Source organism: Oryzias latipes, chromosome 10 (genome assembly GCF_053564925.1).
Source record: "Oryzias latipes strain Hd-rR chromosome 10, Olatipes_Hd-rR_3.1".
Classification (NCBI taxonomy): Eukaryota; Metazoa; Chordata; class Actinopteri; order Beloniformes; family Adrianichthyidae; genus Oryzias; species Oryzias latipes.
Genome location: NC_136246.1, coordinates 31113230 through 31139866, shown reverse-complemented (window position 1 = coordinate 31139866; position 26637 = coordinate 31113230). Strand labels below are relative to the sequence as shown.

At 43.4% G+C, this 26637-nt stretch overlaps 1 protein-coding gene and 1 long non-coding RNA gene across 5 annotated transcripts; one reads left to right on the top strand and one right to left on the bottom strand.

The window, feature by feature from the left end:
- Positions 1 to 2887: 2887 nt before the first annotated feature.
- On the bottom strand, positions 2888 to 10788 carry tent5d (terminal nucleotidyltransferase 5D). The gene is made up of 3 exons (XM_023959376.2): positions 10501 to 10788; positions 8696 to 9010; positions 2888 to 7503 (listed from the first exon to the last, which is right to left on the bottom strand). The coding sequence occupies exons 1-3, from the start codon at positions 10513 to 10515 to the stop codon at positions 4327 to 4329; spliced, it is 3507 nt and encodes a 1168-aa protein (XP_023815144.1). The 5' UTR covers positions 10516 to 10788; the 3' UTR covers positions 2888 to 4326.
- A 498-nt stretch (positions 10789 to 11286) lies between these two features.
- LOC105354976 (uncharacterized) lies at positions 11287 to 15990 on the top strand. 4 transcript variants are annotated; one of them, XR_013658671.1, is made up of 4 exons: positions 11287 to 11626; positions 13323 to 13629; positions 14746 to 14778; positions 15677 to 15990. It is a non-coding gene; the product is annotated as an uncharacterized LOC105354976 (long non-coding RNA). The 4 variants fall into 4 exon arrangements; XR_013658672.1 differs by lacking the exon at positions 14746 to 14778 and having other exon boundaries at positions 11294 to 11626; positions 15680 to 15990; XR_002291052.3 differs by lacking the exon at positions 14746 to 14778 and having other exon boundaries at positions 11296 to 11626.
- The last annotated feature ends 10647 nt before the right edge of the window (positions 15991 to 26637 follow it).

Genomic DNA, 26637 nt, shown 5'->3' with positions numbered 1-26637 from the left:
CAATTATTATTTACGTATCCACTGTCGTCTGAAGATAAGAACGTTGATGGTTTTTTAAAAACTACATTTAAATACTTTTTTTTTGTGCAAAAATTGTTCCGATGCAATGCATTGTGGTCTATATTCACCGATCTAGTGAGCATTGATGCACACTGGTTTTTGAAAAAGACTTCTGGGTAATTTCCAGGGCACTGGATTTTGGAATTGTAGATTCAGACAGCACTAGAAAATGGCGAACGCACTATTAAAGTAAGTAGGGAAGGAATTCGGACACAACCCATGGCGTCCAACTATGATGAGGTCTGTCACCCGGGAGGAGCTTGGAGTGTAGTCCGTGGTCCTTCACATCGAGAAATGAAAATCAAGGAGGCTCGGTCATCTCCTCCTCCGGGACATCTCTCTCTCTGGGGAGGTGTTTTGGGTGGGAGAACGCCCCAGAGAAGGTCCAGGAGTGCCACCTGCTGAGTTGGTAGCTCCTTGTGGTTCCACTGGCAGATCTGGAGGACGTCTCTGTGGAGATCTCTGCTTAAGCTGCTGCTTAACCCCACAACTTTGGCCACTTAGAAGCGGGAGAAGATGGATGAATCAAAGGCCGGATCCTCGCCATCACAAGCCAAAATGGAAGTCGCCGTGACCTTACTGGAACACAAACATGTGCAGCAACATTTGTCGCGACTTCACATCTGGCAAAGCTGCCCTCTGGTGCGAAGGCTTTTTTTCTAGTCGGAATAATGTACACGTTTCTCCCAGTGGCACCTGTTGCTGCTCTGGGAAGTGAATTTCTTTGTAAGGCAAGTTCCAGCCAGCTGCATGTCCAGCTGTGCCTCGCTCTGTTAGAAGCGGGACGCTCTTTTGATCACTAGTTATGCAAACTTTATCACACTGACATTAGGGTCTATCATGTCGCTGCATTGGGTTTGCATACTTAACGAAAGCAAAGTCTCAGTGACCCAGAAGCTCTAAAATTCAGCTTGGAGAAAAACAGGGAGGCAGATGGCTCGGATTTGTGTGTGAGATAGATGAGGCCCTAAAAGTCTGAGAGAGAAACAAAAAAAAAGAAAGATGGGTTTTGTTTGATTGACAGCAGTGATTCCTCAAGGTCTTCTGATTCCGGTCCCACGTAAGGTACGCATTTGGCGAGCTTGCCTTTGAGGAATCATTCATCCATGTCACCGAGTCGTGACGACACAGACTTCTGTCTAGAGAAATGAAGATCTATTTTTGAAACCCTCCTCAACTGCCTTTCACAATTTTGCTTTTAAAGGATGAATTAGCAGATAAAGAGGTGGTTCCAGTGGGGGAGGCATCTGTGCTCGTGTGAGCCCGAGCAAAGGGAACTGCTTTGCAATCGCTCCACTTCTTTGAGCTAAAAACAAGATTTTTTTTATTTATCTTCATGTATCCTCTGCTGAAAGAACACTGAGTCACAGCAGGAAAGGAAGCAGAGCTGCTTGGTGGGGAACGAGTGAGGAGAAGGGCGGAGGATGTGGGCAGGAGGATGGTAGTGAAAGAAGAAGAAGGAAAAAAAAGTTATGAATGAAGCTGTTCTAATGCTCAGCTGAAGAATTGTTCCACCTGAAGTGCGGGATCTGAAATAAGCCGCTGAGGGAACAGAAAGACTTGATTAAATTTCAGAATTATGATCAAGGGATTAGGAGAAATAAATTGGCCAGCAGTCATAATTATATGTGGGATCACACTTCAAACAGAATGCTCCACTTAAATCTCCCCGTCAATGTTGGAAAAGGATCATAAAAAAGCAGGAAACATGGGCGAACTGGGATTTCATAGGGGGTCCGGAGCGTTTCAGAGGCAGATGTGTGGGAGATGATCTCTTATTTGCCTCGGTGAGTTTTGAAAAATTTGTCGAGGGTGGATGGGTGGGCAGGCCATTAGCCAAATTGATGTGGTGTGTGTGTGTAAACATGTGTGGCGCTCTGACATCACTGCTGCCGTCACTGCAGCCGTCTCTCAGTGACTCCCCTGTGACTGAAGGCCTGACAACCTCCCACGCGCTCCCCATCAACTCCCCCTGCTCCCGGCTTTATCCGTCCCCTCACCTCCTCCTGTCTCATCCTCTAATTTTCTCATCCCTCCGTCTCTCTGTTCTCCATCCAGCTCTCCATTCTCTGAGCTCTGCGTTTGTCTCACTCCTCCTCATTTGGTGTGTGGGTCTTCCCTGTCTTCTGTCATGCTCTCTGCGCCCACAGTGCTCCCTGTCTGTGTCTCTATGGAAACCCAGAGTGGACAACAGTGCCTTAGAGGTCTGTCGGAGACTGATAGAGACCCCCACCAGATCACATCTTTTGTCTTACAAAATGAGACGTATGCATGCAACCTTTCTTCCACCGGCGGAGGGAAAAAAACAGAATAAAAAAGATTAATTTTTTTTTAAAAAGAGGCAAATTTTCGTCTATTGTTTGATGGCAACTTAATTACCAGCGGTGGAGATGGAGCACCTGATGCCGCCTCTGCATGGATAGATGTTGCCATCCACAAACATGCTCTCCTCCCCTCCACCGCCTCTCCTTTCTGCTTCACACCTCACCAACCACATTCCCCTTCACATTTACACATTGTTGCTATGTTGCGTGTAGCCTGTGCGTCACCTTGGTACATTCACATCTGAAGGACAGGTGATTTGTGAGAAGGAGCCGCACACAGACGGAATTTCACAGCTTTGGTTCGCTCTCCTGGGCGCCCCGGCATGATTTGACTGTCATGCTTAAGTGGATCTGTGCCGAGCGCAATCACTGGAAGGATGGGTGAGTTGTGCAGCGCGTCGTTTTTTGGGGGGAATTGTGCGGATGTTGGGGGAAGAAGGAGGGTTTTGGAAGATGAGCATCCGGGGAAAGGATGAAATAAAACTCTCTCTTTCACGCGCCTGCATTATTTCTCTTTTATTTTTTTATCAAAATGTACATGAATAAATAACAACAAAAGACTACATTAAAGAGGACATCAAAACGAGCAGCAGTAACAGGGGTCAAACAGCTGAACATAAACCCACCCAGCCCTGGACCTACCCCCCCCAATCCCCATTCAACACCCACAGTGCAGAGGAAAATAAAAGACATGCCGACGATGTCTCAACATTGAGGCACTTGATTTCCCAACTGAACCATCATCTTTGGTCAAAGTTTGCTGTCGTTGGCGTTTAAATCTGAACACGTTGTCCGTTTTCTCGGTTCGAATCGAAAGGTGAGTCGACGCGAGTTCCCGCCCTCGCAGATTCTGCATCTGCCGTGTTCAGGGATGACCCAAAGATGCATGAAGGATCTGACCACCTTAACAACGGAATTAAACGTCTGCATCAAATCCACACCAGATGATACGATACTGTCACACGGTTACAGAATGGACTCCACGCGAGAAAGGAACCAAGCACTACGTTTCAACACAATTTACCTGAAAAACAATACATTGTATTTGCACACAGTATACTGTAAACAATATGCTATACAGTCTACACCAAAGGCATTTATCGTTGGCTTCTTTTTTTTTCTTAAGGAACTAACCAGTCTTTAGAATCTGGGAAATTCTTGCAAAAATAGATCAATTTCTAATCATTGAAAAGCTTTATTTCGACTTCAGATGTGATCTATTTAGCTACTCATGCATCGTCTCACTTCATGTGCACACAGTATTGGATGTTTGGTTGCGTGCGTGTAGAATGTGTTGTGCATGCGGCGTGTTGTTTGAGATGAGAATACCGCGTGACACGAGCAGACTTGTCTCCTCTCGCTATAGTTTCCCCTTTTTTTTTTCTCTCTGGAGGAATTACAAAGTCACAAGGAATCGTTTGAGAAGCATAGTATCCATTCCACACAGTATTTGGCAGTGAGAAAAACAGTCCTAACGTATCCATGCACGATATCAACCACAGGCAAAGTCCACATTCTGAACGATCCCATTGAGAACGACACAGTAAGAACATAGAAAAAAAAGTGTACAAGAGTTTAAGAACCTGGAAGTGTGTTTGTGTGTCTGTGTCTGTGCAAGTGTGTAAATGTCAACGGTTGGTTTCCAAGGGAGACCAAAGAGCCCCCCCCCCCAACGACTCATGCAGTGCATGAAGCGTTTTTCTGCAACCCAAACAATATCGGAAGAATTGTTAGACTTATTGTTATTTTCCCACAAAAGCCCAGGTAATTACACGTTAGAACCTTACAGAGGGAGTTTTGCGGTAATAAACCCACTCAAGCCCACCCCCACAGTCTATTATAGACCAAGCAGGTAATCCCTGCGTTATGCTCTCCGGCTGCTCCCGTGTGGTCAGACCAATGCTCAGTAGTGTGTTTTGTGTGCAGTTTTTTCTTGGAGGTCTCAGACCAGCCCGGTCTGGGGATGCAGGTGTAAGGGGTATGGCTGGTAGAGTAGAGTCGACCCCCCTTGCGGTATGTAGTAACTGCAGTAGCTGGGTTCTGCTAGATAAGGAGAGCTGTGCTCGGCAAGGTATGGGGCGGGCTGGTAAAAGCAGGTCACGTGGTCAGTGTTGGGTATTATATTCTGCTCTCCGAGGACCTTCAGTGCCAACACGGTGATCATGTTCAGGGTCTGACGCCTCTCGTGGCCCATCAGGCACACGGTGCTGTCGTCTATCACGCGACGCAGCGTCATCAGGTACTGGTACTTGCTTCTCTCCTCGCCGATGAAGTGGTTCTTCAAGTAGGACAGGATCTTCCTCTGCTGCTCCTGCACGTCGGGGAAGTCGATGAAAAAGCGCGAGCACATGTAGCGCTCCAGGGTCTTTATCTGAGTCTCGCTGGCGGGCCTGTAGTCTCTCACCAACAGGTTGCTGTACTTCAACAAGCCGCCGCCTCGGATCTCCTCTGGATTTCTGGTGGCGATCAGGCGATAGCGCAGGTGGTCCATGGCAGCCTCAAAGTCGCCGTACATGCTCTCTGCCAGGACCTCCACGTCAGGGGCCGAGTCAGACATGTGCGACGCCTTGCCCTGCTCAGAAACATCGGTGGTTATCTCGGGAGCCTCTCTTGTCTCAGTGATGGGGGCCGGCGCCTGAATGGGTTTGGGAGGGGCGGGATCTGCCGGGCCTGCTGATGAAGAGCGAGGCTGGACGTGTGAGGTGGAGCTTGGAATGGTGATTGGAAACGAGACGGGCTCGGCAGCCTGAGGCTCTGCTGGAGTGATATCCATTTTTTCCTCCAGGAGGGGGACTCCTAACTGAGGAGGGGGCTGCAGGGCCTGCTCGGCTCCATCGGCGTTCAGGATCAAAGGCTCCATGTCTGAGGACAGCTGACGCGTGAGCTCCTCGGACTCCACAGGAGGAGTGAGGCAGAGGAGGGGAGGGGTGAGGCAGGGGGAGGGTGGGGTGAGACAGAGTGGAGGGGGGCTGAGGCTGAGCATGGGGGGGGTGAGGTAAGGAGGCGAGCTGAGGCAGGACGACGCTGGGCTGAAACTGAGAGGTGGGGAGCTGAAGCTGGTCGCAGGGCTTACAGCGCTGAGCATCGGCGACGGAGGCGTCAGACACGGCGGAGGGCTGAGGCTGGGGGGCAAGGGGGTGAGGCTAACCACAGGAGGGGGGAGACAAATGGGAGAAAGAGGTAAAGTGGGTGTGATGTCTTGTGGACCGGCGGGATTGAGGTCTGTGTTTGGGGTCTGTTCTGCGGGAGCCTCAGCTTCGTCAGGGTCGCATGCAGGTTCCTGACTGTTGGGGCTCAGCGGGTCGAACAGGCAAATCGATGCTCTCAACGACTTAAGGAGCTCCGGCTGTTGAAGATCAGAGGGGATTTCTGGAGGGAAAGAATGGCTCAACTCATCAGTGGCAGTGTCGAGTGTCTCTTTAAGATCTCCACCTCCTGTGATTATCTGAGGAGAAGAGGACGCCTCTTGAGGTAACAAAGACGTGGGATCCAGAGTCGCGATGGAAACTATTTCAGAGTCCGGACCAGCGGGTGAGGAAAGGCCAGAGTTTGATGACAGCTTATTGGAAGGATTAGGAGTCATGTCTGAATCAGCCTCAGGAGAGATAACATCTGCTGGTGTGTCTGGAGGGTCTAAAATCCTCGGGTTCACCTCAGACGTGGAATGAGGATTTGAATTTGGGATGGGCAAATCCAGGAATTCACCTTCAAGAGTAAGGTTCGGGTTGGGTGGAGCCTTTCGACACATCCTACGAGGGGGTTTGGGTGATGAGTGTTTGAGGACCACCATATGCGACAGTCTGTCTGAGACCTTACCCGAGGGAGAAGACGAGGTTTTTTTGTCAGAAACAAGGCCAGGCGGTGCGGGTGAAACATCCTGAGTATCTGAAGGGGCGACGGCGTCGAGCGGCTCTGCGCTTTTCTCTGAGTTATCTGTGTGTTGGGTGCTGCTGATCTCCTCTGTGTCACTTATGCCATGCGGAAGAGAGGTGGAGGAGGTGCAGTCGATGCTTTGCGTGTCTTCTGTCTGTCTTTCCTTTGAAGCTGAAGTCTCCTCTGGAGTTTTCCCCTCCGTTTCCTCGTCGCTCTCTGCTTCCATTCTCCGTTCATCTGCGAGGCGAGTCTCTATCTCGGCACGTGAAGACGCGCCATCGTCTGGAGAAGACGCGTGTTGGGTTTTATCTGCCTCATTACTCCTCGGCTCCTCTCTGAAACACTTTGTTTGATCAGATTTGTCTACGCTATCAGGCTCCTCCGGAAAGTTTGGACTATCTGCGGGGATTTTCTTCGAGCTACTGGGCATATCAGTGCATCCCATCTGCCCTGTTACTTCTTTCTGTTCGCCGGACGCTTTGGTGGGGATCGCCGCTTTGCTTTCGGCAGAGAAGTTCTGGTGATTTTCGTCCGGCGGTTTGGGGCCTTCTTTGGGACTCGTTTGCTCAAAATGTCCCGTTACCGTCGATGATTGAGTCTTGTCTACGAGCTCAAGCCTGTGCTTGAGTTCCTCTGGAGCCATTTGCTTGGGTTCTCCAGACTTTGGTTTCTTTTCTGGCAAAAGGTTTTCTTTAAGGATTTCAGACCCTTCCTCTGGTTCTGCAGATGGTTTTTCGTCTGTGGAGGGTTTGGTCTGGTTAAGATGTTCCGCCTGAAGGGATTCTGTCTGAGACTCCTTTTCGCGCACGTCATCTTTTTTCTGCGACCTGCTGATTTGAGACCCGCTTCTACCCGTGGACGTCTCTGAATCCGGAGCGGCGGCCCCACTGACAACGGAGGAGGGCTCCTTCTTTTGGCCCTCTTCCGGCCGGTCCCTGAAGTTGAAAGCGTTCATTTTGTGCTGCAGGTCCTGCTGCATGTAGGACTCCAGCAGACGGTCCAGAATGATCTGGAAGGAGTCCACGCTGAACTCAAACTGCCGCCTCAAAGCGCTCACAAATTTGAGCTCAAGGTTTTTGCCAGAGTTGTTGGACAGGGAGATGAGGCTCCAGCGGTCGTGCTCGTTGAAGACTTTGACCATTTTCTGGACGTAGGCCTCCTTCATGGTGGCGTTGCTTATCCGCTCTCTGTTGACGGCGGCAGGCAGGCAGTCTAGCAGACAGCCAAGCACTGACTCTTTGATTACCTGGGGGGACAAGAAGTCGTCGAGACGATGGCAACAATTATTACCAGGTAGTTGTTTATTTCTCATGTTTTTGCCTCTCCTTTGGAACTTTTTTTTTAACTATTATAATACGGCCTTTAGAAGCCTTTAAATAAAGTAAACTATTTTCAAATCTATATTTATGTTCTTTGGGGGAATATCACTGAATAAAATAAATAGCTGTTATTCCAGATGTGGTATAAATGGATTTAGTTGTCTAGATCATTTAGGGAAAAATTAAATGTCACATAAAACATGATTTTTTTTTTTTTTTTTATAAAAATGGCATTTAAACTTTTTTCCACATTTGCATTGTCGTATTAAACTGAATCATCAATTTAAGCTTCAAAAATAAGTCTGCGTTATTTCTAATACGTTTGCTTTTCAGTTGTGTTCACAACCATTGAAGACCCACTGTGATCAATAATATGGATATTTTTGGTGTTTTAAACATGTTCTTGTGACATTTTCTGATGATGGGGGACATATTTAAAGAAAATTAGGCTTAGAATTGCATTCCTGATCATTTATTCAAATCATTAATCAGGAGCAGACGAAGGAACGGCGCTTGAAAAAACGTAGACGTAGACGCAGTTTTCCACGTCTGAGCTGAAATCTGGCTCAAAACTGTACGATTTCATAGCTCCAATATTGCTCACCATTTTTGTTGCACCGATGACGTTATGTTGGGGTTGTGGGGGGGTGTAAGGTAGGCGGAGAGCTGTAAACAGAGAGCTCTCAGCAATGGGGAGGGGAAGGGGGGGGGGGGGGGGGGGGTGAGGTTGCTCCACAGTCTCGCCTGCAGCTCAGAGGCGAAATTTTGCTACTCTACAGAATCTATGTCATAGAAAACGACACCAGTTTTTTTTATTTTGAGAAAGAAAAAAAGCCACTGGGGTTGATTTTACAGTAGATTAAGACAATCGGAGTGAGACTCTAAAATGTTTATTTCTATTTAAGGCATTTCTTTCGTGCGTTGTCTCAACTTTTGCACACTTTCAGTGTTTCATTATAAAACCTGCATAAAATATGCAGGAAGGATTTACCTCCGACCCTATAAACTTTTAATTCTATAACAGACGAAATTGAAGGACTATTCTCTTCACAGGGAAATAAATCAATTTTGTGTTCAACAGATCAGAAAAAAAAAACAAAAAACTTAAAGAGGTCCTACCTGGAACTCCTCCTGACTGGGCAGCTCGACTCCAAAGATGATGTCCAGGTCTTTGTAGCTGGTTCCGTTGTCTCTGACAAGCACGTGGCTGGCTGTGGAGCCGTTCAGGCGGACATCACGGACCGTGATGCCCTGCCTCTGCAGCCTGGCCCGCACGGCGATGATGATGTCACGAGGACGCAGCTCCAGCGTGGGAAAGTTCCCGCGGCCGTGGATTGGGACCACCTCCGACAGAACCTGATGAAGGACCTCCACCTGCTCAGCGTTCAAGCTGTGAAACCGCTGGCCGGGTTTCCTTTCAGACATGCTGCTGTCCTGAAGAGGAAGAGGGGGAGGAGGAGGAAGAGGGGGAGGGGGGGCAGGATCGTTTTATTGCAGCTCCATTTTCTGTTTGACAAACAAGCCAGACTCATTTGACAGTCTGCTGTCTTCAGATCACAGCTTGGCTGACAGTTTCTCCACAATGGAACTGCTGTGCCTATGGGCTGACACATGGAAGACGTCGCATAAATGGGTTCAGCATAATTACCCCTCCTGCCTCAGTTCCGCTGGGGTTATTTTGCCTCCAAAAGCCAAACTTCTGAAGGTAAAATTCACCCTTTTGTCCACCAGAGGTGCAACGGTTAAGCCGAATGAGTCATCATCTGCATTAATCACACCAACGTCACTAATTAAAGACGCACATCTGTTTTTGTGTTAACGCGTCTCGGGAAAACGACCGCGCTTTCACGTGCGCAGTCCTCGTGGCGCTTGGACGCGCGCACCTCCCGGGAGAGGAGGGGAGCGCAGCGCGTCTTTTGTGCCCAACCGAGTCCCGCGAGTCCATGTGTGGAGGAAAGTGAGCGGCTGAGGTTCACGCCAGTCCATTACGATCTTTTGTTTGCTTTAATCAATGGTTGTCACTCAGCGCCGGAGCCGATTGCCGCTGATTGCTACGATCTGTCAGGGTAAACACTGGGAGACTAATGAGGACTAATGGGATGCTTTCTGTTCCCAGTTTCCTCACTCATCGGAGGGCTGGAGCCTGTTACAAAAAAAAATGTTCCAACATCTCACCTTGCACATTGTGGTCATCTTTAAACTTAAAAATAAATCTAATTTATTTAAAAAAAGGCTCCTGCAACACAACTGCAGGCAGCAAATACAGCTCCACGTGTTGTCACTGATCATGTACACAAGGAAACAAATGTGTGGAGGAAACACAAGAGGCACTGCGGGACTATTTCAAACAGCTGCCCCCCTCCCTGAATGCTCCCCTCCCTCCTTCCCATTTCGCACTCTTCTGCAAACTTGAAGGCTGAGTGACTCATCCCGGCGTGTTGGCTCAACTCGCATATAATCCACGGTCTCTGAGAAAAAAAAACCCACTAACAAAGCCTCTGAAGCGAGTGCGCACTAACGTGACAAAAAATACACACAAGGCTCCATTAACTTTGCTTGGTGTATCACAATCTGTGAACAAGTAAGCAAACAACACAACGTGGAAAACTTGAGGATTTATTTTTGTTATTATGTCATAAACTTTTATGTTTTATCAATAATTTAGTGTGTAAATTAACATTTATGGACCAAAGCTAAAACATTTACACACTTTCCATTTTACAGTTGACTAAATAGTATTAAAGACGTTTTACATTTTAAAAAATCTAATAAAATTAAACCAATTAAAGGAGTGATAGTTACAAATCAAGTCATGACTACCTTTGGGCTCTAGAGTATTTTTTTTTTACACTTGATACACCAGAAGCAGCGTAGTGGACTTTCTCCCACAACCCAAAACTTCCCGGAGTTTAAGGGGTTTTTACCTGTTGCTGTGGCATTTAAGGGAGCGTCTGGCTCCTGCGCGTGAAAGCGGGACTGAACCTCGAGGTTCCACCGAGCCGAAGCGGTTGCGTCGCGGGGACGATGCGCGTTTCGCCTGTCGGGTCTCTACGCCAAGTCTGGGCAGACTCATCCGGCTGCGCGTCGCCGGCGTTCATGCGGGCGCTGTCCGGGAGCGCGGTGCTGAAATGAGGAGTGAAACGAGTCCTCGCGTTCTTGTTTTCTCCCTCCGCTGCCCGGAGCGTAACGCAGTTTCCATAGCAACCTGCCGTCACTCAGTCATGACTGGGGGAGCGTGTGCATGTGTGTAAACGAGTCTATGCTCACAACAATGGTGGGAAAGAGGGCGTCAACATAGTGGCAGGGATGATCTGTCAGTGAAACTCATGGTTTGCGTAAAATAGACACAAATAAAGGCTGTTTACTGGAAATACGTGGAGTTATTTTTATTAAATAAAGCTTATTACTTTTTACTTCAGTGTGTCATACATTCAAAACCGATCTATGAAGAAAATGTGTTAGAAGAGTGCTCCTCTGGGGTGTTTCCCCCCAAAAAAAGTTTTCCTTTTTCCCTGAAGGAAACATCATTGTATCTTATCCTGCGTCTTTAGAGTGTCCAGCAGATACAGAATGAGTCATCCACTCTTCCCCCTCCCCCAGACCTTGATTCGGCCGGTGCGCACTGAAGCCACCTTCTATCTGGACCCTGATCCACTCTATGTGGTGCAGTATTTGTGTTTTCTCACTGAAGCACACCGACACCCACGTTCATTAATGCGTTTCTGGAACTGATCAGGTTTGTTGGCACCCACAGAAAGAAAATAATAACAATAATAATAAAAACACATGTTTGCAAATGGAAAAGTGAACAAAACGCCGAGTGGAAACCCAGAGACACACAAACGGAGCGCAGCTTTGTAGAAAAGGTCAATTTACTCCCTCACATAAAAAGCATCGATTGCGTCACTTGTTCCCCAGCCCACCGATACCGGGTACAAACTATTTATAGCCCCGCTGTAACTTGTCTGCACTGGACACGCGCGCCTGTCCACAAGGCAGTCGTGACGTAGACGGCGCGAGCTCGGTGAATCGTGACGACGGAGATGAGAGGTACCAGCGGTTTTTATCAAAGATAAAAAAAAGAGTTGAGATGGAACTCTCCTCTTTTCTTATTCTTTATTGTTATTACTATTTCAACGTAGTTATGTATTATAGATGTATATGCATATTTTATAAAAAAAAGTAAGACAATATGAATATTTTTTAACCATTTTTGTTTCTTTTTTCGAGGCAAGATTTTCGCGCGTGCGCACATTAAAGCTCCTCAAAGTTTTTTTTAATTCTCATAATTATATACACTAAAAAATGTAAATACGATAATGAAATTATACCATAACAATTAAAATACTATTTTTTCTGTGTACAAGAGGAAAAAATAAGCTGCGATTTTGCGACCGAAACTAATGCGGAAGTACGTCACGGAGAACCATCTTTAACCCTTTAGTGTCGTCGATTCCCAGGAAAGCGAACCAAATCAAACAAAAACTAGGCACCTTTTTTGTTCCCATTTCAGATTTTTGGTTTGAAATCAGACAAACTTTTGCCTGAAAAACACGTCCATCGCATCGAGTATATTATAGGACAACATCCTTTCCTGTGTTGTTTAAGTCAAGCGGTCCTCTGTTTGGCTAACGTAACGACGTTGACGTGCTCGTTAACTCCAAGCGTCGTCATCGAACTGAAGGTGGAAAACAGCGACAGCTGTGCGGCTCAACCGCCTTTTATTTTTTTTATGATCCTGGTTAATGTTTGACTCGGTTGGTGGTGGAACTGCGTTTTCCTTATCTGCACTGACGTGGCCTCCATTAGCCGTGTGCTTCGGGGCACGTCCGTGAACGCATCATCATGCTGTAGCGTGGCGAACTGGAAACCTTCCACAATTCCTTGACTAGAATCACTGGAACACCTAGCTAACCGCAGATTTGCAACCGAGGAGCTGCAATGCAGATTATTCTTCCTGTCAGCTAATAGACTGTAGCCAATAATTGCTGTTATTGTTATTTTTTAAGGGTATTTTAGTGTTATGTGTTAACTGTCTGCTGTTTTTCAGTATTATAGCAATGATTAAATAGTAGTTTCTACCTTAGTAGTTTTATTTCATTTAAAAAATAAGAGTAAAAGACTGAAAAAGCTAAAGTAAACATGTTTATTAACTTGTGGCTGATTTAAACATGAAGGCAGTTAGAAAACACCACCCAAGGGTGCAGACTGCCATCATGAACCAGGCCTCATGTAAAAGCAAAACTGCGTGGCAAACAAACAAATGTCCCCCTCTCGAAGTCACAGCTCAGAGAACCGCCTCCCATTTACTCAAAGTCTTCTACGGAGAAGAAACTGAGCTTACTGTCTGTCTGCAGAAAAGCCGTGCAAAGCTGTAAAAATAAAATAAAACCACCTTTTCACACCGTGAAGTGTGAAACGTGAATGCAGCCGCATGAAACACTAAGACAGTCACCGTTGCTAATTCAGTAATATATGGTCAGTTTTGACTAAATGAACCTTTAATCATTGACTAAGGAAGCTTTTAGCAGAAGTCTTATCAGGTAAACCATGAAGCTTAAAGAGTTAAAGTGACACCTAGTGGCAGGACTAGGTCACAACATGCTTCATTTTGTGGTCTAATGCAGTCTGCAGGGGCCTCTGCTTATTTTTTTCTATATCTATATCTATGGTGGTCAGATCTACAGATGCTAGACTGAAGAGCATCAAGTTGGTGTAGGCATTTTTGTGTTTTTTCTGCACACAGATGGAGACGTTTTAAGCCAGTTTGAGATTCTCTGTGAGCAAACAGCTCCAGTCGAACACACGATGGGGAGCACCGCCGCTCTGACCACACCCAAGTGACCAGGAACGGCGACTCCAACCGTGGTAAATGATTCCTGCAATTTTCAACCTGGGAAACAGTTGAAGTTGTGATCTAGAGTGAAGTGGACTGGGTGAGATGGTAGATGAAACTTCACTAATTTAGCTTCTAAAGCATTATTTGTGGAGGAAAATACATCCATCGACCTCACCGGGTTCAGCATCAGGACCAGCAGATGCAGGAACTTCATGTAAGGCTCACTGTTTTCTTCCTGTGTTTACATGCAACCAAAGAGATTTGTATACATTTTGCATGTCACATCCTGCTCTAAATCTGCTGCCTCTCAAACCCAAATGTTTTTTCCGTTGTTTTTAATATACAGTTTCTGCCACAAAAGATAAGAGACGGAAAAGATTACGGCCTAAAACGGAAATTCTACAGTCATAAAGAGAAAAGCTCTACAGTATGCAATAGAATTTAGTATAACAAGAAAGTAGGAGTAGAATAAAAAAACATAAAAGTGAAAATATAAGCTTAATTATATCATATTTGGATCACAGAAAGGAAAGGAATTAGTGACAAGCTTTTAACATAAAGTGGGTTTATGAGATAACCACTGAACCAACATGTTGCAGGGTCTGAAGGCTGGAGGAAGGAACGACCCGCTTTGGCCTCTTTCATGCTCTGGGGGTGTCACGCTTTGAAGCATCTGCTCACTTACCCCGCCCCTGAACATGAATAAAATGTCTATAGTTTTTTTGTCCTGAAGGATGTGGTTTTTTCATGGCTGATTTCTGCAGAAATCACACAAATTAGGGGATATATTTGACACAAATCTTGCTAACGAATTGAAATTGAATCAAAATTGAGTTTTGTAACTATGAATTATTTTGCTGTCAGTTTTAAACTGAAAATAAATAAGATTTGAATGTTTAAACATCATTTAGTGTCTTAGATAAATTCGATTCCAGACTCTTGCATGAACTCTGATGAATTCAAAAACAACATATAAGTCAATTTAAGCCAATTTTTACATTAAAAGGATAACTGGACTGATACGTTTTTGCGGTTCATTTAAATCTGACTGCCTTAGATGGACACATTTTGTGCAGACCCACAACAGGAAACAACAAGTTTTGTTTTCTCCGGCAACTTTAGGAGCTAAAATATTAGTAAACAAAAGACGTTCCTGCAGCACTTTTACTTTTTAATTGCAAATAAATACACAATGCATCCAAAAAAAGACCTTTTTAGTTCATGAACCTGTGAAAAAAGAGGGTTTTTATAGATAAGCCGGTCTAAGACATTTGTTAATCCCATCAGGATTTTGTGTAATTTTTCCGGTTAACAGTCTTTAATCTTTCAGAAACTGGAAATCCTACGCTGACAGATTTAACAGGTATGTTTCCTCTGATTCACTCTCTGGTTTCTTGGTTTTATTTTTATTCAAGTTTTCTCCTCCTCAACCTTTCTTTTTTGCACTCAGGATTAGCTCAGTCTTTGCAAAAGCTGTGGGACCAAAAAGAGCGGGAAACAGCGTTAAGAGAGGATCTTGTGTCTGAATGCTTCACCAGCAAATTCATGTTAATTCTTTATTTATTTAAATAAAATGAAATTTATTTAAAGAAAGTTGAGCTTATAGCTGCTCACTACCTCCTTTTTTTTTGCCGGTTAAACCGTTTTATCTTTAATTTTTCAGCAATAACAAATGTTTCAAGAAGTATTTTGAATGAATGGAACTTTATTAGCACTTCATTAGGGTGTCACAGTTCTTTGCAATTAAAGAAAAGGTTCTAAAAAATTATTTGAGAAAATTTAGAACAAAAAAAATATAAAATTACAAAAGGCAAAACAAATAAATAAAAGACAGGAAAGAATTCAATGAAGCGAGTAAAAGAAAAAAAGATGCCAGCAACTACTGAGTATTAAAAGCCATTTTAAAAAGGTCTAAAAGTATTTAGATCAGTTCCGGAGGACCATATATTTATGGGGGCAGCCGCATAAAAAGCATGGTCTCCCCAGTGTTTTTGTTGTGAGGACAAGAAAAAAACTCCCCTGGGAAATGAAATTTTTAAACTGTTTTCTTTAATCCCGCAAGAGGGCTGATAAAAAAAAAAAAACATGTAAAGTCGCTGTAGACAAGGCAGCTTAGCATCATCAGGGACCCACTACGTAAATGCAAAAGCATCATTGAACACTTTTCTTTCTAATTTAGCAGATTTTATGGTTTTTCTTGATGAAAACACTCAAACACACTCTCCATTTGTCCTCCTGCCCCTTTTTTATCTCTCCTCCAGCAGGGAGCAGATGAGGGGTCAAAGGTGTCACCTGTGGAGGAAGTGGTTCTTCTGCTGCCGGAATGCCAATGCCCCATTTTACACACACACACATGTTCTAGAGCAGCAGACGTGTCTCAGCTGGGAGCCATTACAGGTGCCATCCGCACATGCGCACCTCTGACCCCTTCCTGTGTCCTTCCCCATCATCATCTTCATCATCAGAGCCCAGTTTCAAACGCTGAAGCGTCTCCAAGAGTCTTCGTCGGGGATTTTTCTGACCAGCAGCCGACAGTCATTTCTGTTTTCAACCAGTAAAGTAAAACCTAACAATAGTATTTGGATTTATGTTTTTATTTTATTTTTTTATCCCAGCACTTAAAACTCCTTTAAGAGCAATTGCTCAAGATTCAAGTTTTTTATTGCCGTTTGCACATGCGGTACATCGGAATTTGTCTTTGGCATCTCTCATGTCAGGGTAGGTTAAAAAAGGACAAAAGAAAAATTTGAAGAAGAAATAATAAAGAAAATAAAAATAAATAGAATTAAGTTAAAAGTCAAAATTAGACAACAAATTTACATGGTGTATAAAAAAATATGAATATCAGTAAAATATGATAATGAATATTGCAGAGACCCAATTTGTACAGAAGCATTATTGCACATAGAATTATTGCACATATTATTGTTTATTGCACTTAGTAATTTAGTCAAGTCTTCCCTCTCTGATGTCCTTTGCCAGCATTCTGATTGCTGTTGGGAAGAAGCTGTCGTGGAAGCGTGTGGTGTGTGCGTGGATGCTTTCATTGCAAGTGGAAACCTGGGTTCAATAAGGTGTTGATACCTAAATATACACCACCACAGGGTCACATGTCAGTTTCTTTGGTTTAACAGCCTAATTCTGAGTGGGTGGGTTAACTGAAGATCTATATGATCACCCTAAACGTTTGACACGTCCTCCACAACACATCCTTGAGCTTTAAATGTCAGAAAACACAATCATGAAAGGCTGTATTTTCATTTAAAAATCAATGAATGAACATTAATTAGATTTTTTTAAGATAAAAAGTATATAATAGATCTGAATATATGCAGATTATTTGGGAACAATGGTCTTGATTTTGGATTTAGATGTTACCAAAAAAGTGCCTTGAAAAATAATTTAAAAAGAAAAAATGTCCATCCATTCTAAACATTTATTATAACTGTATTATATAAAGTATATTATTGAGCAAATTCAATTTTTCTTGTCTTGAAATATTTTACTTTTTTTTTTGCTTTTTTGAAGCACACAGGGTGGAATAATGGCTTCGATACAATGAACCCATCCACAGTGAGCAAAAACAGCACAAATAAAAAGCTAGAAATGAAAAAAAAAACACGAATAACGGAGAGAAATAAGAGGAGAAAAGTGCACACAGTGTTGTGAAAGATGCCATCAAAAGCATTAAAGCAGCAGAATAGAAAGCAGCATTAGTTTAACAATCAAACTCTGATGTTAAATATTCATATTTATTTCAAATCCTGTCCTTAAGTGAATTAGGGATCACTAAAAGCTTTGAATCAATGCATCAGACTAGAAATTTTAATGAAGCGTCAGTAATAAAACAGTATGTAAATTCATTTCAAAGGTTCTTTAACCTTCTCAGTGTTTTTTTTGCCGCTTTGTTCCTGCAGGATGAAGAAAGAAATCTTTCTGAAACACAGCATTTTCTAAAGATTCAAAGCCCCTTTTGGCCTCTTTCATCGAAACGTAAAGTCAGGGCGACCTGGTCAATTTTTCTCTCAGTTGCTTGAAACCACATTAAGAATGCGTGTTGGACTCAAAGAAGGAAAGACTCACTCATATCCTCCTGAATGTTTGTCAAGAATTCACGCAGAAAATACTGAATCCTCTTTACTTGACACAAACCTAGACATTTTTTGCTACATTTTATGTTTTCTAAGGCAAAATGTTCCCTTTGCGTTTATATTTGCACATTTCTTTGGTCGTTTTTTGGCATATTTTTATGATGATTCCCCCCCCCCATTTCTATGAAAGTTTCTTTCCCAGTAGTTGTGAAACATGCTGTATTTTTAAAGGTGAATCTCACGTGGAAAGGTTTCACGCAGTCTTTTTTTTTGTGTGCTCGTCTTCCTGCTGCCTCTCAGCTTCCCGTTTGAAATATTCAATTACCGTCCATGAAGGGTCAGGTCAAACACAGGAAGCCCAGATGATTGGTTCTGCTCAGATATCGATGGGCATGTGTGACCAATCACTGCTGCTCAGGGCTTTCCCCAGTCTCCATCTGCTGCTGCATGAGCGTGTCTGTGTGGATCTGTGTATGTGCGTGTGTGTGCACACGTGCACGCCTGTGTCCAATTGTTCCAGACCAAAGGTGTCCCCTCAGTTTCCACTCACCTCTTGACCACTGCGCTCTGGCAGACGTGTTAATGCTGCCTTTAATCAGTTTTACTGTTTGCTGCCGTGCACGCTCGTATGCGCACGTGCACATGAGGCATGTGGCCCCATCCATCCATCGCTGCTCACAAAATGCTTCATTAGGGTCCGACCAATCGCTCTCAACAGAAGCTTCTCCTCACCAAATGATATCTTTTGTATGGACCCACCGGCCCTAAAGGTCTTTTTTTTATTACTTGAAAGGAAATAAAATAAATTATTTTCGTTTAATTTTGGTTCACAGTCAAAAAAAGCACAAAAAAAGCACTTCTTGGTCTGCGTGTAAATGCACTTTACCACATTAAACTCGTGTGTTTTTCCTCCAGTTATATGGATTTAGCACCTCACAAATGTTTCTTTAGTCCAAATCCAACATATTGGAACAGAGACAACTTGATTCTTTATCATTTTTTCTAGCTTTTTGTGCCAACATTCAGGAGCCATGCTGACGAGACGTTCAACTATCAGATCAGAAGAAATGTCTCCCAGCAACAATTCTTATTTTTAGTCATTATACCTAAAAAAAAGCCAATTTCAAAGCAAAATATCGAAATAAAAGATGGAAAAATGCAAATAAACAAATTAAAGTGATAGACAGACGCTAAACTCGAGGTTTTTCTTTTCCTTTTACAGCCATCCTTTTATTTTAAATCTGGCTGCACTGTTTGCAGTTTACCCCCCCCCCCCTCCCACACACACATACACACATACAAAAAGACAGAAAATGTTTCGGAAAACAAGTCATTTCCAAATTAAAAATGAAACGTTAAAAAACAAAACCCAATAGGGAAACGGAAAATGCAGGTACTATTCATTATTACTATTATTATTATTATTCATTATTACTAGTCATTATTGTACAGACATTGAAGATGCAAGAAACGTCAAAAATCAAACATCATCCACCGGTTAGCGATGTCTCATGGTATCTACATTTTCCATTTTTTTATTGTTTTATTTTCATTTTGTTTGCTGGAAATTACTTTCTGAAGCGTTTCATTTTAATTTTTGTATAGTTTGGTTTCTGGAAATTTGTTTGTATTTCTAAAATGGGATGTTTTGCTTTTATGGGTTCAGCTGTTTGAATTGTCGTTGGGATCTTTAATGTGCTTTTGCGTGGATTTGTTGGTGGGATTTGCCCTTCCACCGTGGTTTTCTGCATCAAAAACAAACCCGGAACTGAGAAAAGGCGCCCCTCTTAACCTTTTAAGGTTAGTATTAATGCAAAAAAACAAGGTCTTGGTTGTCATATTAGTGGTCTCCAGTGAAAAGAAGCAGGTAGAGTGGAAGCTCTAATAGGATTTAAACCTCTGGTGCTGTTTTAAGTGGGTGGAGGAATGGGGAGTGTTTTGCTGGGAGTGTGTGTGGCGGTGCATATGGTAAAACACTCTGCAGGTCTGCTGTTAGTCACACTCCCGCGTCTCAAATTGAATTAGCGTTGACAGCGCACAGCGCCGGCCGCGTGTATGCGTGTCCGCGCCGGGCGCACTAGCTGTTGGCAGGCTGTCCGTGTGTGTGAAGGAAACAGAAAAGAAAGAAGCCCCCCCCCAACATACCCCTGAAATCAATTAAACATAGCACAGGTCTGCTGGAGGGCCACATCCTGTAGAGGGCAGCCCAGACAGACAGCACCAGCTGGGGCAGCGGGCAGACCTGACCCTGGGTTGAAACATGAAAGAAGCAAGGTAGGTATAAAGAGTAAAGCAGAGTGCAAACCAGTGTTAAATCACCACCGTAGCCCTTAACCCAAGCCCTCGGTCCGCCATCCGATACATCAGCCACGGAGCATCATTCTCACTCAATCATCCCCGCCTCTTTCTTATCCTCGCTTCTCTTGGAGTATCTGTCTCAAGAGGGATAACCTGTCATATACAGGAAGCAAAAAGAAAAAAAGAGGCAAGAATAATCCATCCCGGTGTCGGAGATACAGCCAGAAAGAAAAAGAATATCTCACATCTCTTGTTCCAAAAGAGTTGATTTATGTTTCGTACAAAACAAATCCAATGCGGGTATTAAAGAAAAGCCCCGTTTACAGAAGAAAAAAAGAGGAAGAATTGAGGACACACTTCCTCTCAGAGAAAGGATGGCTGCTGGCGATGGACACCACAGGTCAGGGCGTGCGTGTTTCTTGGTCAGAGCCTGAGTGGCGACAGCCCTCTTCCAGTCACCCTTGCATTGAGATGAGCTGCTTCTTTCATCATGAAACTCACAGTGGAATCTGGGTTAAAACAGTTTTTTCTTTTTTGGATGTTCTCATTTAGACACAATATTTGAAAATGAAACATTGTGGGAATAAATACACATGTGAAATGCATTTATTGCTGACTTTTGGGCTAATAAATGCATCATTACCTGGATTTCTCAAACTCTGAATTTTTGTACAAACATTTTTTGCTGCTTTGTGTTGTGATTCAAAGTTGTATAGATCAAAATCCTAAAGCTGAGCTCACTACTCATTTAATTATGAAATCAATTTTTGGCTTTTACTTCATAAACCCATTAGATTGCCAGAGAAAGAGCTCAAATGTGACAGAAATAATTTAACTTGACGATCCCGGACAAGCCCCCAGTAATTTCTACGTAGCTCAGAAGCAACAAAAGCAGTGATTTTAGCTAATTACTTTATAGTTGGTAACCTTTCCCATATATTTGAATGCATCAAATGAATGTTATCTTTGGTGTGTGTTGAGAAATAAAGTGTAAAGAAGCAAAATAAAAAATTACGTAGCTTATTTGAGAAAAAAGAGAAAAAAAAAGATGTTAACATAATAGATACTAGCTCATGCGGATTTCTTTCTTTCACAGTCATGCTACGGACAAGCCTTTGGTCCTTCTGCAGACTTCAGAAGGACCGGACAGTTAGGGACACTCTCCATACATCGCTACAAAATCCAAGTCTCTGATTGGTCAAAGCTCAAGTACTTTAAATCTTTGATGTGCGCTCAAAACGTTTTGTGCGAAGAGCGAGAAAATGGACTCAAAAACCTGCATTGCTGCGTGTGAATGCGTGAGTTTTGAACATGGAAGGCCAAAAATCGCATATGCGTGCATTTACATCGACTAACCTCGGTGTAAACACAGCATTAGGCCAAACTGGACAACCCAATCACTGTGAACCAAAAAGTCCTTTAGCGGGGGGAAAGTAACGCGATCTGTACTGCCGTCAGACACAAGGGACGGTTTTCTGCAAAAGAAACGTAAAAGCAAAGAGAAAAAAAATTCACAGAGCTCATGGTCCTGCTGTCATGTTGAGTACTAAAACTTAAAATCATATAGGTGTTACTGATGATGGAACAGAAGGAATGCTGGGAGAAAAGCTCCTGCACTGTAACTGAGTAGCTCTACGGTGTGTGGTGCTCGATAGCTGTTAAACCACCACGGCATAATTCCCTTTCAGCCACAGCTGGTTTCAACTTCACAAAAGGGCTCGGCCGTGTCCCTTCATCTGACCTAATAAATAACCAGCTTTTAGTGGGTTTGGAAAGAAAATAGTATAAACTTGGGCGAAAAGTCCAAGCATGAGCGAAGCTGCGGGGGCACAAAGCTGACGGCGGTTCAAAGCATCTCAAGGAGGTCTGTGGAGACTATCATTAGGAGATAACTGACATCTGCGTGTTTGTGTTGTGTGTTAATCTAATAAAAGGCAAATGAGTATATTTACATGTCCACGCTCTCTGTCGGGCTTCCCCCCTCCCCGTTTCGGGGATGCTATTTCAGATGATTGGAAACAAACGACTTGGAGGTCAAATTTTTCTCCCTTTGCTACCTGTCAATCAGAGTGGCCCAGAAAGGCCTCTCCTTGTGTTATAACAAACTTGAATTGACTCAGTTTCCGTGTTATTTCAGCCACCGTCTGCATGAGGATTACGCCGGCATGTTCGACTACGCCGGCGGTGGACGTTCATCATCTACAAGCTGATAAACGGCCAACCCGGCAGACATCTTTGGTCAACTTTGCCTGCTGTCAAGAAACAGACTCCGCTTGACCTCCACTGGGTTGTTTTCACAGATAATGCACGCACAAAACAGTGCGTTTGATCAGGAACACAAGAAATACTGATATCCAGAGTCCTCCACCTTTTTCACAGCCGTTTTTTGAACATGCCTATTATACTAGAAATGTCTGAGAGGCTTTTATTTATAAAAATGCATACCATTGTGCAGGATGTTAATTTACTTAAAATGAAAATCCTAAAATATGTTTTTTTTTTAACCAAATGAGCATCTTAAACAGCCACACAGAAAGCACTGGCATCAATTATGACAGGTGCCTCATGTTTTTGCACGACTAAAACCTGCAATACAGGCCCGCTTTACTCCTTCCTTGTGCGTTAAAGCGGCAGGTGCAGAGTTAAAGCTCTCCCGGCATGAAAGCAATTTGTCTAATTGAAAGATCAGGAGTTATTTCAAACTGATTGTCCCACGTAGACAATCATGGAAATGACAGACAGTATCAGGTAACAGCACAGATGATGTCTGCCAGCACACAAAGGCTCGGCTGTGCGATAGTGCTGCACCTGACGCTCCTGAATTAACTCCTTCCTGCTATTTCCTTGTTACCCCTCCGCTCTGCCTGGCTATGACAGCTTAATTGCTATTTGGTTATGACCGTTTTTTTTAAATATATATATATATATGGGGGGGGACAGGCTGTTTCCCCTCGAGCTTTTCCTAAACCGCTCCACTGCTGAGAGGAGGGGGCGGTTTCTGCGTTTAGAGCCTGGACTGAAGGCAGAAATTATCACATCAGTGGCTGAATGGGTGTGTCCCCCTGTGGACTACGCAAGAAAACACAGCAGTGAGAGGTTTTACATCTGTTTTCCCATGAATTTAGCCCTCTGGAAGGTGCACGACTGACAAAAAAAAAAGGAAAGTGAAAACAAAGTGCTGGTTTTACTGCTTTTCCTGCAGCGACATGGAGACAAAATCAAAACAATGACGACTCTTTAGGAGGAAGCTGTTGAAGTCAAACAGCGAAGGCTTGTCAAGTTTTGATTAAAAACATTAACCGTTTATGCATTTTTCTCATCTTTTTCCTTCAAAACAACATGTATAATAGAGGAGGAAAAAACGCAAACACTGAGACAGAGATGCTAAGGGCTGAATTCAAAAAGATCTTCTTTTTCAATCTAACTGGAAGGTCGTGGGTTCAAACCCAGGCCGAGTCATACCAAAGACTTTAAAAATGGAATCCCATGCCTCCCTGCTTGACATTCAGCATTAAGGGGTTGGATTGGGGGGGTTAAACCACCAAATGGTTCCCGAGCGCGGCTGTGTCTGCAGCTCACCGCTCCCCCAGTGGATGGGTCAAATGCGGATAACAACTTTCGCACACCTAGGAGTGTGACAGACAGTGGGACTTTAACTTTATGACATAGTTCCTGCAGAGCAGCACTATTTTATTTGAAACTTGGAGCAACCCCGCCCCCATTCCTGTCCCCTAGAAGCCTGAAGGAGGGGGCTTGTGACCATCCCATTATATTTTCTACTTCTCAAATAAGCTTTTTTTTCCAATGGCATTTTTTTTGTCTGGTCCTGATTTACAACTATTTCAATAAGGAAATACCAGAAACTCAATTTTAAGCTTAATATTCTTAAAATATGCCCCCCCCCCCCCCCCCCCCCCCCGTCATCAGAAAAATGCCACAAGAACACGTTAGAAACGCCAGTGTCACCATGCTGGGTCTCTTCAAGTGCCTCAGGAAGCTACAGAAGAACTAATTTGTCCAAAATAGTATTACAGAGGTCCAGGTCCATGGACCATCAGACGCAGTTTGTTGGCAGAGCATCAGAACGGGATGGTTGGAAGACCCAGATTAAGGTTTTCAGGTAAGAAGATGCTGTTGGATTTACTCTGTGGGTTTCAGGAAAGCTACAGAAAACCGGTGGAGAGATCTGAACAGTAGTTTGACGTCTGTTTGGGTAGGTTGTCACATATATTTACAGCTGTATTGTGGATTATCTGCATAGGCTTAATTCTGCAGCCTGATAGAGCTAATGCTGTATACTCGGATGGTGCTCTTCTACCTTGCTCAAGGGCCCATGGTGCTTTACAGTCACATTCAACTATTCACTCTGCTGCCAACCTATAACCACCGGAGGATTGCCAAGATTCTATGAACACATTAACGTTTTACGTATTTTTTTTCTGATCTTTTTCCTTCAAAATAACTTGCCTTTCCCACACGGATTGAGCCGGCAATCTTCCGATCGGCTGCCCTACCGCTGCCCCACAGCCGCCTCATAAGAAATCTGTAGTCAAACCAAGAGATGACAACTGCATGCTGAAGGACTTGGGTGAGCAAAAAGGCAGAATGGTTCTAATCTTCTTGACGTCGTAGAGGACAAATCTGCATGCCCAGGAAGTCATAATGCGTCACCTCCCATGATCTTGAAGAATTTCCAGGAGTCGTCATTCAGGACCAGAACCAGATGCTAAAACTGTTGCTGCACACAAGCGTTGATTAAGAAAAACAAAACTTCTGTCTTTGTGAGATGTTTTGTCTTCATGAACTGAGTGTCATCAGCCATGAAATGGCGAGAAAAAAGGTATCCGTGAATACGGAATCTTAGAGATGTGTCATAGGGTGAAAGGAAAAGTGGTCTTAGAACAGAGCCCTGAGGCACACCAGAGGCAGTGAAAGCTGGGCGACCAAAATGTTCTGCGTTTTCACAAAGAGGTAGGGTTTTAACCAGTTTTAAATTCTGCCAGAGATATCTCCAGTTGCATGGCCGCACGGTGGGGTAGTGGTTAGCACCATCATCTGTCACCATGGTTCAAAACCCAGCTTGAACCTTTCTGTGTGGAGTTCATGTCTCCCTCTGAATGCGTGACACTCTGGTTTCTTTCATGCCTCACAGGTTTATTGGTTACTCTAAACTCCTGGGTGTGTGATTGTTCGGTGCACCGGCCTTTTTCAGGGTGTACCCCGCCTTTGCCCAATAGTAGGTGGGATAGGCTCCAGAAACCCCTTGACTAGAAAATAGACGGATGAAAATGTCTAGTTTACAACGGAGAGAGGAGAAGAAAAATGTCATCATCAATCATCAAGGAGATTTTTTTGAGCAACAAAAAAAATGTGAAAACTGGTTGAGGTGCCATTTGTTCCAAGCTGCTTCTGTTATTCCTCACCAAATAACGTGGATTATTTGGCTTTGCAAAATAAATATATACCAGCAGGAGGATTAATTCCATGAAACTTGCCTCCTGGATCAACTCAGCGGTAAAAAGTTTTCCTTTAAGCATCAAGCAAAGGTGAAGCAGATACCATCCCAACACCACATTCAGAGTAATCTGCTCCCTTGTCACGTCTCGGCTGGATTGTCAGGTCTCACTTAGTGTTGGTGTCATTCAGTCGCCGCCGCTGCTGCTAATCTCTGCCAGTGCATTTTGGAGTTTACATTATGAGATTATTTCATTTGCTTTCAAATCTTTAAACGACCTCAACCATACGGCTCTCTAAGGTCCAAGAGGAAGCTCAGAGGGGATTGAGGTTGAGGTAACTCTTTATAAGGCGTCCATTCGATATCTTATTTAAAAACGTCATATTTTTGCTCCAGCTAATCTGCTCTTTTTTTGCTTTATCGTCTTGTTTTCAGAGTTTTAACTGATTTATCGTATTCTTATTACTTTTTTGTCTTCCTGTGCCTGCTTTTTGAGTATTGCTCTTATGTTGGATATATGCATCCCATTTTGTGATACATTAGTAAAGCTGAGAATATGAAGTTGTGCATTATTCAATATGTAACCACAAAAAGTACAACAAAACCACAATGTTTGATAGTGAGAAATGTATTTCTGTCCATCAGTATTAAAAATAGGGAACAAATTTCAAAACTATTCATTAGGGTTTGTTGTGTTTTTTAATTTATGTCAATATTTTCTTAATTTATGCCACAACAACACTTAATGAAGTAAAAGTTATTAAAAACATATGTTTTATTGATATTTTTATATATATATATATGTATAGTTGCACCAGATTATCAAGTTTTGTGCTGCACAAGAACCACATGACAAAGAGAGTTTTTCTCCCCATCCGTCTCTGATTAGTCCTGTTATTGGTAATAAAATACAGGACAGGAAACTGGCGGCCTGAGTTGAGGCAGGTGTTGCTCTTCCTCTAAAATCACAGAGTGGCTCTGATGAGCTCATGGTTTTGGTCAGAGGAAGTCAACCCTGATCCTGGATCCTCCAAGTAAACCAAAAACACACTTCTATCCCCGTTTTTACTTAAAAACAAAGGATTCATGCCGTAAAGTTTGGCCTGCATTGCAAAAACGGAATTTTCAGAAAGGAAAAAGACCCTCGCTTCTATAAAAATGGCTTGTTTCAAGAAAAACAAGCTTATCAAGAAAGCTTTTCAACAGCAAAATAATCTTAGTTTTGGTGAAAAATGTCTCGGAGACTAAAATATTTATCTAAATTATTGATATACTTATTTCTGCAGCTGTAACTTGCTTTGTCACAAAAACAAATCTGGAAAATGCTCAAACAGATGGGTGCATGGATGTAAAAAGAAAAAAGCATTTTTCCAACGTG